A 16,687-nucleotide genomic window follows, 5' to 3' on the forward strand; every position below is an offset into this window, starting at 1 on the left:
TGTGTGTGTGTGTGTGTGTGTGTGTGTGTGTGTGTGTGTGTGTGTGTTATGTAATGTATGTAACGTACGTCCAGCTGCACAGGTCCAGCTGAAGACCAGATGTTAACACTGAGCTTCTTCCTCTACTTCTTCCGATCTTATGTATTTTTAAAGAATTATTTTTATTTGATGTGTTTGAGTGTTTTGCCTGCATGTAAATACACTGTGCACACATGATACCTGCAGAAGCCAGGAGAGAGCACTGGAACTGGAGTTACAAAGGGCTGTCAGCCACAATGTGGGTGCTGGAAACTGAACCCAGGTCCTCTGCAAGAGTAGCCAGTGCTCATAACTGCTGAGCCTTCTCTTATTTTTTGAGACAGGGTAGTTTCTCACTGAACATGAAATTCACCAACTGAGCTGGCTACATTTAAGCTCTGGGAATCTGCCTGTCTTCATAACAGGTCCTGAAGTCCAAAGATGGAACAAAAATCCTAGGAGTGATTTTTTTCTCATCAACCTAGTGCAAATGACCAGTTTGTTTCCACATTTTTAAAGAAATCAATCAAATTGTTCCTTGCAATCTAACCCCACTGCTGTGGTTAGATGTATACATACTTCGAGATACCCAGCTTTTACAGGAAGGCCTGAAGTCCAAACTCACCACTTTATCCACACGGCTATCCCTGTGGCCTCCTAAGTATCTTTAAAAGATACTGCAAGTTTTATTAGAAAAATATTAGTGCTATGGTTTCATAAAAAGATGACTAATGAAAAAAAACAAGGTGAAGGGCATTGCCTGTGCTTTGCCAACACTCAGGCTTTTGGTGTATTAAACAAAAGGGAGGACTTAGGAAGGAAAAATATATGCTCACTGGTATACATAGAAGGGAGGATAATGGAAGATTAATAATGTTCTTAAATACCAGAAGTAATTGGAAACTGGGTGAAAAGAACAGGGAAGAGCCAGGCAGTGGTGGCACATGCCTTCAATACCAGAACTCAGGAGGCAGAGGCCAGCACATCTTTGAGTTCAAGGCTAGCCTGATATATAGAGCAAGTCCTAGGACAGCCATGGCTATATACAGACCCCCCCCCAAAAAAAAAAAACCAAACAAACAAAAGAACTGGGAGGGAAGCAACAACTTTTGACAATACTGTTTGACACTGGTCTAATGCTAATGAAAAGATTTTGATGTAGCAGCTTGATTGTATCCTATATGGCTGAAGACAAAAACGATGGTGTACAATTGTGCTCTATTTAGTAAAGATTATTCTTGCAGATGTATCAGTAATCCTGCGGTTACTCTCTATATACCCTATGGTTGAAATTTTAAAAATTTAATTTTAGGTAAAAAGAGCCAAATTTCTCACTGTCAGGATTAAAATAAGGAAAGGAAGACAGTCCAATGAGTTGGTACTGTTGACTAAGAATCAAAAGCATTAGTCTAAAGTCTCTAATATAAAAACAGATATGATAGAAACAGAGATGTGTGCATGAATGTGCTAGTACTTATACATGTATTTGCTAGTGCTGTCTGCTAAGCCTTTAGTGTCCTTATGTTGATATAGAAGTACTTCGCTCTAATAAAAGAGACTAAAGCACCTTCTAGAAATGGTTGATTCCCAGATGGGAATGGAAAAGATATATAGAAATTATATCCTGTGGCTCCAGAAAGTAAAAAAATAATTGAAATATCATAAGGGCACATTTTGAAAGGGCATGGTGGCAAAGCTAGGATAATCTGAGCAAAAGAATAATGATACCGGATTACAAACAACAGAAAAAAAAAAATCCACGAGCCTCGACTGACATAAAACAATATATAAAAAGGTACAACGAGAGCACAGAAATGTTACAAACAAAAGGGGTGATGGAAGAGAGACTTTCAACTACCCTACCACAGCAACTACCATGAATAAGAATCACTAGTGATCCCTGAAACCACGGGGCTGTACATATAGCTTAATGTAAAACACTCCTCCTGCAATACAAAGTTTTGGGTTCAATTCCAGGCAGAGCAGTTTTTTATTAATTAAATAAAATTAGTGATAAGAATATCAGTATTTGCATTATCTAAAGGATCTCCCATACTTATTATAAAAAAGAAAAAATCTTATCTTTACGATGAATAATTCTGAAAAACAGATATTACGTTAACCAAGTAAACAGCGTTAAAATTACCAGCAATAAAAGATACTGACATTTGTACCCTCTGATATGAATCAGTAAAAATGGCAGAAAACATTGCTGAGGTGTTCTTCCTAAAAATGTGAATCTTAATCTAATCGTGAGCAAGTATCCAGACACTCAGACTTAAGGTCCCCCTGTAAAACCTGATCAGACTATTTAAAAGTATCATGGCCCTGAAACACCAGGCAATACTGAGGACTATCAGATTCAGGAGATGAAGAAACCAAGACAGCCTTAGCACTGGAACGATGAATCCGCAGTTTAAGAGCAGGCACCACCAATCTTGAAAGGGACTTAAAGTTGGCTTCCAGCACCAACCACATCAGGTAGTTCCAGGAGATCTGATGCCTTCTTCTGGTCTCCAAGGACAATTGTGCTCAGCTGTACATACCCACAGACACACATATGTATAATGATAGACCATCTTAAGATTTGAAGCCATCTTATTACAAGGTCAAATAAGTTTATTCCTGTTTTTCTGTAAAACTTGGGTCATGATTTAGCTTTTGTATTTGACATGTTCCAAAACCTATACTCTAGCCTCTACCCTGATAAGATGTTCTGCCAAATAATTTTGAAATGTCCAGCCAAATCCTCCAACTCTTGAAAACCTCCCAGTCTTGCAGTTTTTTGGTGCTTTATAAATGCCATTGTCTCCTATGTCTGATGCTATATTCTCAAATCCCAATTTGAGGAGACAGCCCTCTGACAAAAAATAAAGCTTGCATATATTGATTAAAGAATTTGGGTAATGGTCTTTACTCTTGTTCGGTGGAATTAACAATAGTAAGACATCCTAACATGGGCCAGGGGCTAATTCTGGCACAAGAAACAGGACACAATGGGAAAAACATCAAATCAGGTGTATATTCAACTGGCCATACTCCATCAGTGTAACTTTCCGGTTCTGATAATCATGCTCTGGTTATCTACAATGCAGTAACATATGCTGTGCAAACAATGCTGAACACCTTTTTTAAGAACAATTTTTCTATATCTAAAATTCATTAAAAAAAGGCTTACTTAGAAGAAGTAAAACAAGTTTTACTAACTTCTCAATTAAAACATACAATGATTTACAATTATTAAGTTAAATAGCACTTTACAACTAGTTTACTAAAAAGGTAAAATAATGGTTTTACAAGAAATTTGACGGTGAATACATTTATTTACTTAGTATTTAAAAATCAATCATAATATCATTTAAGAGTAGTTGGGTTCTTACTTTAAGTACCACATGGGGTCAGCATCACTTGTAACCTTTTCATTGGCTTTCATTATCTTCTTTATCTGCAAGAGTGCAAAATTAGGAACAGAACTTTTCCTGCCAACTGGTCCTCCATTTATGTCTAGTTTTAATCCTGGATGCTTACCTCTACATTAATGAAATAGTTAAAGGAGTCTATGTGCTGTTTCACAAGGCCTTTCACCTAAACAGAGAAAGAAAAAAGGATGACAACAGGTTATAGGAGTCACTCTGGCCATAGGTAACCATCAATGTTCCTCAAATACAAATGAGGAGAAGATTAATAAATGTATTTAGATAGAAAAAAATAAAAGGGACCATCTAATGACTTATCATGTGAAAAATAACCTATTATTATTAAACATCAGGTCATTACCTTTAAAAATGCTGGAAGCAGCCGCCATTTTTCCTGTGGACCAAACAATAAGAACATGAGACTATGTGCCAGTGACCCCAAAACACAATTATTTTGGTGTACCAAGTTTATCGGTGTCCAGAAAGAAGTAAACCAAAATGGGAAATTTTTAAAATAGAACTGCTACTGTAAATTATTTATGTATATGTACATGCATATAAACACATACACATATGTCACGGTTTTCCCTAAATATAATAAAACCTCTTCTTGACAAGATCCCAAATACTTTTCACATTTATTCTCATGGCACATCCTAAGTGAGGCATGTAGTTTGAAAACAAGGAAATCATGAAATTTGCAGGTAAATGGTGGGAACTGGAAAAGATCATCCTGAGTGAGGTATCCCAGAAGCAGAAAGACACACAGGGTATATACTCACTCATAAGTGGATATTAGACATATTATATAGGATAAAGATACTAAAATCTGTATACCTAAGGAAGCTAATCAGGAAGGAGGACTCTGGCTAAGATGCTCAATTCTCATTCAGAAAGGCAAAGAGGATGGACATCGGAGGAGGGAGAAAACAGGGAACAGGACAGGAGCCTACCACAGAGGGCCTCTGAAAGGCTCTACCCTGCAGGGTGTCAAGGCAGATGCTGAGACTCATAGTCAAACTTTGGGCAGAGTGCAGGGAATCTTATGAAAGAAGTGGGAGATAGGAAGAACTGGAGAGGACAGGAATTCCACAAGGACAGCAACAGATCCACAAAGTCTGGGCACAGGGGTCTTTTCTGAGACTGATACTCTCACCAAGGACTCATGGAGATGGCCTGGAACCTCTCTGCACACAGGTAGCCCATGGCAGTTCGGTGTCCAAGTGGGTTCCATAGTAATGGGAAAAGGGACTGTCTCTGACAGGAACTGACTGGCCTGCTCTTTGATCATCTCCCCCTGAGAGGGGAGCAGCCTTACCAGGCCACAGAAGAAGACAATGCAGCCACTCCCGATGAGACCTGATAGACTAGGATCAGAGGGAAGGGGAGGAGGATCTCTCTTATCAGTGGACTTGGGGAGGGGCACGGGTGGGAAAGACGAAAGGAGGGTGGAATTAGGAGGAGAGAAAGGAGGGAGGTACAGGGGGATACAAAGTGAATAAACTGTAATTAATAAAAATAAAAATAGTAATAAAAAAAAAGAAAAGAGAAGAGTCTGCGTCTGGTGGGAGAATCGGAGTTCTTTCAGAACCGGAAAAAGCCTCCATCTACTGCAAGGCTTCAGGGGGTCAGCACACATGGGCGTTTACGCCTCCACTGAAGAACTCCTAACTGCCACGCCTCTTGAGTTTGCTGACTTGCCTTTCAGACTACTACATACCATGGCAGCCTCTTCTCACTCACAACATCTGCCAAGAGGACTCCTGACAAACGGCTACAGCTAAGTCTAAAGTCAGAATACTCGGTTCCTAAAGAAAGGCTTATGGACAACCCCGGGCTTTGTAGCACATAAAAACTGGTTTTAGCCTGAGGGACCTGAGTGCACTGGCCAGTTCTGAGTTGAATGGTGGCATGATAGCTTTGCAAATCTTATCTGGACCACTCTGAACGCTGGGCAGAAATGAGCAAGGCTGGAAGCAGTACAATTCTTAGCTAATTGCAGTAGCCCAGGCTGGTGACAGTACAGGTAGGGAGTGAGAAGTTGTTTAGCTAGCAGACATAATCTTGAGCAAAGCCAGTAAGATTTTACAACAGACTGGATGGCTCCCCTGAGAAAAAGTGAAGCTAAAATTAACTCCAGGGTTTCTGCTCTGAGGAGCCAAAGGTACAGAGCCAACACTAACAGACATGAGTGGATGGGGCCAGGTGCAGGAGCAGCAGGTTCAGGAGTTGCAGGGCTGGAAGTTTGGTTGGTGCATGTTTAGTCTGAGATGCCCACTAAGACATTCAGGTGGAGATGTCAAATGGGCAGATGTCTGGAACTTAAAAACAAAGTGTCCTGGGGTTTAAATTAGTGAGCACTTCTTAAGGCCAAAGGACAGTGATAATGCCCCAGGAGCAGTGGAAAAAAGCCACACAAAATGAGAACAAAACCTGAGTGTGGTAGTGTATGTCTTTAATCCCAGCACTTGGGAGGCAGAGGCAGGCAGATCTCTGTGAGTTGGAGGCCAGCCTGGTCTACATGGTGAGTTCCATGACAGCCAAGGCTACACGCTGATATCCTGTCTCAAAAACAGAGAGAGTGAGAGAGAATGAATATGAATGAATTTCCAATGTCTAGAAATGAAGATGTGGGGAGGCACAGAAAACAGGCCAGCTGGTCTCTGATAATAGAGTTGGGGGGGGGGGGAGCTTTAGGGAGGGAAGTGCTGAAAAGGTTTTAAGATAACTTTTTGGTGTGAAGAAAGTGTTCTAGAGCATACATTGGTTAACAGTTGTTTGGGCATCTGCAATTATCAAAATCAAAGCAATCAGTATTCAATATCTTTGCGAAATCATGCAATATTTATATGGTTAAACAGAAAAAAAGAGTAGAAAGACAAAAACTACAGGTTGAATTAAATTCTTATGCTGGCTTCTATGTGACCTGACTTACAGGACTGTAGAAGATATAGACCAGTTCAAAAGACGTCCATACATGAACTCTAATTCAACATGGCAGGTGCCCATATAACAAAGGAGAATTTGAATGAACATATTCAGAGACACTGTCTTGTAAAGATGAAGAATGTGAGAAATGAAACCTCTGTATGCCAAGGATATATCAGAGACTGTCTGGAAACCAGCAGATAGGAAGGAAGAGGTATGCTCTGAAATTTTTTCCAGGCTCTTCTGTGAACCTGATTCTGGACTTCCAGCCTTTAGAATGTGAGAAATGAAACATCTGGTTTTTACACTATCAAGTTGTGGTACTTTATTACAGCATCCCTACATACTAAGTAGCTTTTCAATTTCCCCTCTGTGCCCAATGAAATTCCTCCTATTGAGAGGACTTAATTTCAAGGAGCCAGCCAATTCTAACCAGAGTAAGGTAGCATCCATGGACACTAGCCAATCCAAATTGAGGTCACAGAGCTGAGGGGTCTGGAGTCTACTGGCGTACCATCCTAGATGACCCTGATCTATTCTCATTGGGCCTGGCTGATATTTGAATAAGCTGGGGCAGATTTAGTGTCTATCTATTTAGCTAATCTGATGCCATGACAGGCTTCTTTTCTTTACTTTGTCTGACTAGGCCTGACTTTCTGTTTATCAGAGTTCAAACAAAGAATTCCTGAAAAAGCCACAACCTGAGGATAACCAATCAATTTACAGGTCAAGTTGACCAAAAGTTATATATACATGTATGAATACATGAATACATGGCCTTGCTGTTCCCAAAGTAAAGCGCAGCTGGCCCTAACCAACCAAATTAAAGGTCAATGCATGCATAAAAGCCAAACATCAATGAGTCAACAAAGTGCCCAGTAACTAGGGAAAATCTCTAAACAATCAGCCAATCCTGAATCCCCTCATACTCTATGTCATTCCTGACAAATTAGTTTAAGAATTACCACACAACGCCCCTAACTGTCTATAAAAAGAGCCTATGTACTCACTTCTGGGTGGCCATTTTGTCTTAATGGTGATCCCAGCAGGCTAGTAACTTCTGCAGAATAAACACTCTTTGCTTTTGCATACTACCTAAGTCTAGGATCTTTCTTCAGTGATTTTTGGCCCCTAACACTACTTTAAAGGCAGGAGGAGCACACAGTCCTTGCTGAAAAGCTCACAGTCTGCCATAAATACATACTTTCTAATCTACTCTAGAAAACCGGAAAACCCTCTCTCTGATTTAAGGACCCCAATTCCTGGATGTATACTCCTTCTCTATTGGGTTTCTTCTTAAATTATTCAAACCTTTAGCCCAGGTATGGTGGCTCAAGCCTATAACCCTAGCAATTAGGAGGTAGAAACAAAATCAGTTCAGGATCAGCCTTGGCTACACAAGTTCAAATCTAACCTGGAATGAAATCCTGTCTCCACAAAGAGAAAAGAGAGAATGCATTAATAACATTAACTTGGTGAAGGATTTCAAGCATGGCAACAGAGAGATAGCATAAGATTTGGTAATAGAATTGTAAACATTAAAATTCCATGAAATAGTTTTAAGTTTAGGAATATACTGCCCATTGCACTTAGGGTGTGTGGTTTGTATAAGAATGGGCCCATAGGCTCACATATTTGAATGCTTAGCCACCAGGGAGTGGAACTGTGTGAAAAGATTAGAAGGATTAGGAGGTGTGGCCTTGCTGGAGGAAGTGTGTCACTGTGAATAGGCTTTCAGGTTTCAAAAGCCTTTCCCACCACAGTATCTGCCATAGTCCCTTGTGTGTTTCTAATACTGCTAGTCCTTTATCCCAGTCTTATTCTCTGAGGCAGGGTCCTCAAGTCTTAGCATTTTTTTTTCCTTAATAAATGAACATAATGAATAGCGTTACTGCATTTGCCAAAGAAGTGTCTAAAATGACACTGGAGACTCAAAAAGTAACATTGCATTTATTTATACTGACTATTTTTGTTACTTTTGTGAAGTAAACTACAAATTCACTCTTGAACTAATGCAGATTAAGGTGGCTAGTACTTATTAGAGTAATATTCTAATATGCTGAGTTAAATGAAAAAATGTCAGGAGCTAATAGTCACTATTTAACTTTAAGTTGTATTTCCTTTACAACTTTCTAGACAGGAGCATTGTTATATTTGAATTAATCATTTCTAGTATTCTTCCTTTCTATTATAGCATGGTAGGAGATGTTATTCAAGCACTGGGGCCAGTTATTATTGATTGATAAGGTGAGCAAATACTTACTGATCTTATTGAGAAGCTACTAGGTAGTGTCCTACCAACTTAAGAGAAGCAAGTAAACAAACAGACATGCCTCCTGACTTCAGAAGCCTTTGGATTAATAGGGGAGATGTGAGCAAATGAAATGATTTAGTAGGTGCTGTGATAAAAGTATGCACAGGGGTAGATTATACATGGTAGCTGGACTAGGCTGCCACAAATGCTGAGTCGGGGTGGGGAACACAAACAGAAAGACTAGAAAGTACTGTAGTGGTCCATGTCGGAGATGTTGAGAGTCCCAACTGATGCAGCAGTTAAGGATGATGATGAGAGACATTAAGGTGGTTTCTTACATTAATACTGTAATACAACACAGTGATCTACAAAATTCACACTTGAGAACCACACCAAAAAAAAAATAACTTTCAAAAAGTAAAAACAACTCATAATATTTTGAGTAGGTTTACAATTTTGTATTGGACCACATTCGTAACTACCCTAATTGGCATGGACTGCAGGTCGGACATGGATGAGAGCAGGTCCTGTAGATTAGGAGTAGTGAAATACTGTGATATAAACTAAACACAAAAACAAATACGTGTCTTTTGCCTAAGAGAATTTTGAAACTCCCTCTGGGACAATGAGGTTGTGATCCTCCTACCTACACATTGCAAATGCTGTAATTATAGTTGTGTGTGCCCAGGCCGGGTGCGGGGCCTTTGATCCCAGCACTCGGGAGGCAGATCTCTGTAAGTTCGCGGCTAACCTGGGCTACAAAGGGAGTCCAGGACAATCAGGGCTCTGTTACTCAATGAAACTGTTTAGAAAAACTAAAAAAACAAACAGAAAGTTGTGTGTCCCCACACCCTGTTTCAGTGTGTGAGCAGGAGTCAAACCTGTGTCCTCTGGATGAGCGGCCACCAGCACTGTTTCTTAGCCACCCCTGAGAACAGTCACCGGGCATGCCAGAACCGTTTAAACTCTTCAACGGTGCTGTACGACTACACGGAGAAGGTCTAACGCATTGTGATAGTTAATACATTTCAGAGGCGAGACCCTTTTCTTTACCTTTCTTCTTTACTGTCATCTCTTCCCCGGTATTACTAGATTTATTTCAGTTCCTCTGAAATATTGCTGAGGGTCATGTATAGTCCGTCCTGCCCAAATTTCTCCCCTGAGCATCTTCAACCCGAGATCTTCCCATTCCATGCCAAAGATTTTGAGGCTTAGAGAAAATATATGTACTCTAAGAAAACAAAATCATGTCAATAACTGCACCTGACCAAGCAGTTCGCCATACGGAAATTATACCTTAACTTTTGAGAATCTGAAGAATGCTATACAAGATTAAATATTACAGGGGGGGGGGGGGAGAGTGGTATTCAAGGTACTTAAACTAACTCTGCATCCCAAAAAAGCTCTGGGCTAAAATGAATACGATGACCAGCGTGGGTTTCAAGTTTACTTTTAGCACCAAAGCCAGCTATGTAATTTCATGAACACTGCCTAAACGCTCACCAATGTCCTTCCAGGTAAGGCACCAAAAAGGCACTGATTCCCCAGGAAAGAATACGAGGGCCAATTCTTATCAGTGCGCTAGAAAGGCTTCCCGCGACAGCCATTCGCTGCACTTGAAACCTGAAACGCTGCTAAGAACCCTGCTAGTACCGCTACTAACACAAAAGATGCGCACGCGCGGAACTCTGAGCACGTGCAGAGAAGTCCTGAGCATGCGCAGAAGCATAAGGCTCCGCCCTCTTCCCCGTAAAGCTCTCCCGGCAACGACTCTCCGGTTGCCTCTAGCCTCTTCCGCTCCGAGGTCACGGGGCTTACCTCCACAGTCGGGATCGGCGCAGCTAGCTGCTCCGGGGTCAGGCTCCCAAACTCCTCAGCTAGCACGTCCATTCCGCTCCCGGTAAAAGGAAGAAGTCGACAGCCTGTTCACATCCGCCCCTGCTGCTCCAAGCCTACAGCAAGCGAAGAGCGGTGTGCTGCCATAGAGTGTCCCTCCTGCGCTTGTTTACTGGAGGCGCTTCAAATAGGTTCCGCCTAGTCCGGGCCTAACCTGCGGCGGAGCCCGGAAGTGATCTAGCCGGATGTGGGAAAGTGCACCCCCTGGTGTAGTGGCCATAACAGAAACCTCTGAGGCAGAGAATTCATTTAACTTAGTCTAAAACTGTGTATGTACATTGCGTAATACAAAAGAACAAGAAATATTTACTGCCTCTAATAATAAGTGGTTGGTTAAATAATTGATGGTACCTGCGAATGAACTGCCATCGGGATGACCATAATAGGGTGAGGAGAAATGCTCTAGTGGGAGTAAATTATAACAAAGTAGTGATACTTAAACTCTGGATACTTAAACTGTCTTGGAGCAAATTACCTCACAAAACTTTAGTGTGGAAAGACATTTAAATGGGTAGAGAACACCCAACAAATGACATTAGAATAGCTAATTAACGGTTTGGGGAAAAAATACATCTAACGCCTTATAGATTAACCATTTCGATGTGTTAACAAATATAAGAAGATGTAAGGTCGTAGCTTGCTTACTAGTTTGCATCAAAGCCATGGGTTTGGTTCCCACTACAACAAATGGACCAAGGGTGGCACATAAACCTCATATAGTGGCAGGCACCTATAATCCCAGCGTTTAGAAGGTGGAGAAGGGAGTATCAGAAACTCAAGGACATCCTTCACTACGTAGCAAGTTTACACCAGCGTGGGCTACAAGGACCCTGTTCCAAAGCAAAGAGAATGTATTAACAACATTGACCTGATGAAGGCTTTCAAGGACAGCAACAGATAAAGCGCAAAATTTGCTAAAAGAATTTTAAAGTTTTATTATTCCATTATTTTTTTTTTAATTTCAGAATGCACTGCTGAAAATCTTCATAAATAGTAAACACACAAAGAGTTGGGAGAAGACAAAGAGATTTGCCCCTGAAATTTGAAAATGAGTTTATGTAAATCCAATGGGAAGAAAAATCCCATGGAAGGAAAAGTTGAAAGATGCCAACAGTAGTTTAATAGATAGTTTTACTTTGGGAAAATACAAAAGTTGTGGAGATAGATAGTAGCTTATGAGTAAGCAAATGCTGCTAACACTGTTCAATAGTTGAAACCATTATAAAGAAGTTCTTAAAATGTTTTAGTTTAAGCCTTCTGATTTTTTTAACCTGGCCACAAGGTATTCTACTTACTGAGTGAGTTACTTAAATTTCGGTGCTTGTATCTTCTAAATGTTGGGCTTATAGGCTTCTGAAATTAGGTGAAGAAAGAAAGAAAGAAAAATACAGGCCAGCAAGATGGCTCAGTAGGTTAAAGCACCTGCCACAAAGCTTGACAAGCTGAGTTCAGTTCTCAGGATCCATATTGGAGACGGAAGCAACTCTAGAAAGGTGTCCTCTGAGCTCTGGTCTCCACACTCCTTTGTAAGAGAAGTCATTTAAAAATAAAAGTGATCAGCACCTGCCCTCAGATCCTTCCAGGTTATTCAGAGAGACGTAATTGAATGATTCCTGTAAATTACTTAACAGAGAGCACACCTAGTTAGAGTGGAGTCTGGAAAGGATTAGGAGAGTGCTGTCTAGATGTCAGATAATGTCAAGCTTGACTCAGGTGTGTCAACTATCTTCTCCAAAGTTCTATTTGATTCCATAATGAAGAAGGTTCTCCTACTGTGGCCTAGCTCACAGACACTGGGACAGATAAAAATCTCAGCTTGCTTTTGTTTTTTTGAGACAGGGTTTTGCTGTGTAGTACTGGCTATCCTGGAACTCACTCTGTAGACCAGTCTGGCCTTCATTTCAGAGATCCACCTGCCTCCACCTTCCAAGGCCTGGGATTAAAGGCGTGTGCCACCACTGCTGAGCTAAAAATCTCAGCTTTCTGATTGGCAGGCTCGAGCTGTAACTGCATCTCTTGTCAAGCTCTCTGCAGTTGTAACCTAATACCATAACCTCAGTACTTGTCTAGTGATTCAGGCTGTGACAACCAGAACAAGAACAAGCATTCTAGGTTGTAATGCACTGTTTGTTCCTTGATAAATTTGTGTTGAATGCATAATTTGAAAATAAACTGCAATAGGTAATGATAAATTTAACATTATATTCCTGTTGTCACCCTGATTTTTTTTAAAGTTTCTAAGTTGGTTGACAGTCATGATGTTGGCTATTAGAACACAATCCCTTGTAATCCTTTTTGCATTACACCTGTACCCCAGGTCAAACCCATGACTTCTTCTGAAACTAGGAGGCTAGACCTTTGAAGCAAGACACCACACCAAGAGCATGGGGCGGCAAACAGAGCGAACAGCTACTGAACATTAAGAGTTTCCGTTCCGGCAATTGAATGATGTGCTCATTTGGGGCTTGCCAAGGACAAGTCTGCTTGGCAGCACTAGAAAGCCAGCAGAACTGGGCAGGTCACAGCCTTTGTGTCACGTTGAAGAACTCAGATCTGTTTTCTGATGCTTTAGCAGAATGCACTAGAGTATATCCTCTCAGTAGATGCCAACCAGAAGAAAATATCTCCAGTGCTCTTTCTGTTCATGGATACATTTACAAAGAACTGGAGGAGGCCAGAAACACCTCTGGAGGAAAGAATGTTAAGGCTGGAAAGGCACAGAGATATTCCTCAAAACCTGCCATTTCACAAGTGGGGATGAGCCTGAATATACAAGTTGCTACATACTGAGAGCAGTCTATGTTTTGAGCAAGACTGAGCAATTGAAGAATCTCCAATTACCTCCATTTCCATCTATGTCATAGGACATAGGACATACATGGAAATAATAAAGAGTCTGCCCTACAATGTGCTGTGCAGTTACAGAACTTATATAAAATGCTCAGGGCAGCCCCTGCCAAATACTGAGTACCTAGTGATTATTTTTTTATCATTCTCTGAAAGACAAAAACTGTGGCCAGCTGTTCCATCAAGCCTGAAAGAGTGGCTGCTGAGACAGTCCCAGATACTCTTTCTTCATAGGGACATACACTTAAGTCCCTCTGTTCCTGTCCCTTGAAATATTAAAGAGGCTCCCATTGTAAGTTTAGTAATGAAAATAAGGCTTCATTACAAAACTAGCAAAGGAGACAGCTTTGGAGAAAGCTTATCATTAAAGTTTTTTTTTTGAAAGATTAAAACTCACAGGATAAACTCAGTGATTGCTAAATGAATCAACAGCATGTTGTGTTTTGTCACCAGACTTTGAAGTTGATATCAAAGATAACTATTACAGCATTCTCTTTGCCCTTGAGTTTTTCTGCCAATGACAATATTAGGCCTAATGAACCATGGTTCTGATGAAATATGACAAATTCTCTTCTTATATAGTTAAACACTTGGCCATCATTTCTCAAAACACTAAAAACCCTTGGAGCTTGAAGGAGATTTAGGACTCATAAATTATAGTTACTAGTAATGTATGCTGGCTGCATTATGGTGGTGGTGGCACACAATTCAAACACATTTTATTTGAACCTCATCCTGTGAGGTGGGTAAGTAGATTGGTAGAAATGCAGAGAAGGTAACTGGTTCAGGACGATTTAAAGATGACTTGAACTCATATAGCTATGGAATTGCTGGGGTGGATTCAAATTCTGATTTTGTGATCTCAGTCCCATTTTATTTTTTTCTGGACAGCAAGTAGAGAATGTTTGAACAATAGCATGACTTTAGCGGGGACCAGGAAGAGGAAGCAATGATTCCCTTGTTTCATCCCTATCACTTAGGGGCTGAGTACTTATCTAAACTCACTCAGGTGAATGTTGGTATCTGGGACTTCAAATTTTACTTCAGTGAGGCAAAGCGGCAAGGAGAGTTTGGAACTCGTCAGTGTGGCTGGATGCTTTGCAACAAAGACTGCTTTAGTTCCCATCTATTTTCCAAGACTGATTCTGTGTGGTACTCAGTATGAATCCTATTAATTGCTTCACCACCGATTTCAGGTTTTATTGCTTATACCAGGTGTTCCTGTGAGCACGTGTGTATGCACACACCATACACAAGACTATGATATCACCAACAAGAACTTCTGAGAGCAACCTTCCCAACACTTAAGTTTGTTTGTGACCTTCTGTTGCAAACATTTAGTGATTATTTTCATCCCTTTCAGGAAAAACAAAAACAAAAAATCCTTGCGTATGGTACCCAAGAAACTTTTTACCTTTGTTTTGCTTTCATCTCTCCATTCTTATCTGCTGTCTGCTGTTCTCTGGATTCGTTGTTTCTCCTCACCACTGTACTCACTGCACAGAGTTTGCTCTTTACTCCCAACCCTGATGGTTCTTGGCCCATTCCTGTTATGTCCTTCAGGTTTTAACCCAAGAATTATCCTCCCATGAGAGAGTTCAGTAATCATTACCAGCACAAATCAAATATATTTTATGGCCCTTACTAATTTTTTGTAACTTTTTATTGGAGTGTTAAAATTTTTTTGTTATTTAGCTGAGCAGTGGTGGCACGTGCCTTTAATTTCAGTACTTAGGAGGCAGAGGTAGGTGGGTGGTTTCAGTTAGAGGCCAACCTGGTCTATAGTAGTTCTAGGACAGCCAGGACTACACAGAGAATGGAACTGTTTTGTTTAAACATATATATTTTTAATTTATTTATTTTTATTAATTACAATTTATTCATTTTGAATCCCAACTGAAGCCACCTCCCTTGTCCCCTCCAAATCCCATCCTTCCTCCCTCTTCTCTTCCCATACCCCTCTCCCAGTCCACTGATAGGGGAGGTCCTCTTCCCCTTCTCTCAGACCCTAGCTTATCAGGACTCATCAGGACTGTCTTCATTGTCTTCCTCTGAGGCCTGGTAAGGCTGCCCCCACCCCTGAGGAGAAGGTGATCAAAAAGACAGCCCCTGTTCCCCTTACTAGGGCACCCACTTGGACACTGAGCTGCCATGGGCTACATCTGTGCAGGGGTTCTAGGTTATCATCATGCATGGTCCTTGGTTGGAGTATCAATCTCAGAAAAGGCCCCTGTGCCCAGGGGTCTGTTGCTCTTCTTGTGGAGCTCCTGTCCCCTCCAAGTCTTTCTTCTCCCCTTCTTTCATAAGATTCCCTGCATACTGCCCAAAGTTTGGCCATGAGTCTCAGCATCTGTGGTAGGCTCCTGTCCTGTTCCCTGTTTTCTCCCTCTTCTGATGTCCATCCCATTTGCCTTTCTGAATGAGGATTGAGCATCTTACCCAGGGTCCTTCTTCTTGCTTAGCTTCTTTAGGTGTACAGATTTTAGTATGTTTATCCTATATTATATTTCTAATATACAATGTTAAGTGAGTATATACCATGTGTGTCTTTCTGCTTCTGGGACACCTAACTCAGGATGATCTTTTCTAGCTCCTACTATTTGCCTGCAAATTTAATGATTTCCTTGTTTTTAATTGCTGAGTAATATTCCACTGTGTAAATATACCACAATTTCTGCATCCATTCCTCCATTGAGGGTTTTAAACATATATGAAACTAAATAATAGGTTTCACTATGATTTCTTCTTAAGGGTCTCTGTAGCTAAGGCTAGTCTTGATTTGAGATCCTTCTGCCTCAGCCTTCTAAATGTTGGTACTATGCAGATTATACCACCATGTCTGGCTCCTTATAACATTTTCATCCATGTATATATTTTGATCAGATTCATGCCCCCACTACTTTCTCCTCCCCACTTCCAACTACTCCTCTTCTTTAATTTTCTTAAATAGTCCTCCCTTCATGTCTTCACTATATATATAAAAGTACACATCATCTCAAGAATGTTCACATCCTTCTAATGTGGGGCCATGCTATTCTTTATGGTTCAGTTTCAGCAACTGTAGTGCTGAGTACCATCTTCTTGATACACAGTGAATGCTCCACAGGTGCTTGTTAACCAAATGAACACAAATGACACCATGTCTGTAAGGCTCTGAGAAGCAGCACAAAATCATCTTAGAGTAACTAATAAAGAAGGCCCATGGCATCTTTAATCTCAGCATTCAAGAAGTAGAGGTAGTCAGACTTCTGAGATTCCAAGGCCAGTCAGGTAAATAAACTGCAGGCCATCCAGGGCCACAGAGTGGGACCCTGCCTCAAAAATAAAT

At 40.8% G+C, this 16,687-nt stretch overlaps 1 protein-coding gene across 3 annotated transcripts in view; it reads right to left on the reverse strand.

Annotated features, from left to right (window-relative positions):
• The window catches only part of Polr3b (RNA polymerase III subunit B), a 109,260-nt gene extending 98,657 nt beyond the window's left edge, over nt 1-10,603 (reverse strand). For 2 of the 3 annotated variants that reach the window (XM_055627876.1, XM_055627875.1), the window contains exons 1-4: nt 10,435-10,603; nt 3,796-3,828; nt 3,547-3,603; nt 3,399-3,463 (exon numbers count right to left, since the gene is read on the reverse strand). In XM_055627876.1, the coding sequence (XP_055483851.1) occupies nt 3,399-3,463; nt 3,547-3,603; nt 3,796-3,828; nt 10,435-10,506 (227 nt within the window). In that variant the 5' untranslated portion in view covers nt 10,507-10,603. Of the gene's footprint in view, nt 1-3,398; nt 3,464-3,546; nt 3,604-3,795; nt 3,829-10,434 lie in introns of those variants that run through there. The other variant, XM_055627877.1, reaches the window with a different exon arrangement.
• Between the last annotated feature and the right edge of the window lie 6,084 nt (nt 10,604-16,687).

The sequence above is a fragment of the Psammomys obesus genome, unplaced genomic scaffold (assembly GCF_907164565.1).
Source record: "Psammomys obesus unplaced genomic scaffold, mPsaObe1.curated_primary_1811, whole genome shotgun sequence".
NCBI lineage: Eukaryota > Metazoa > Chordata > Mammalia > Rodentia > Muridae > Psammomys > Psammomys obesus.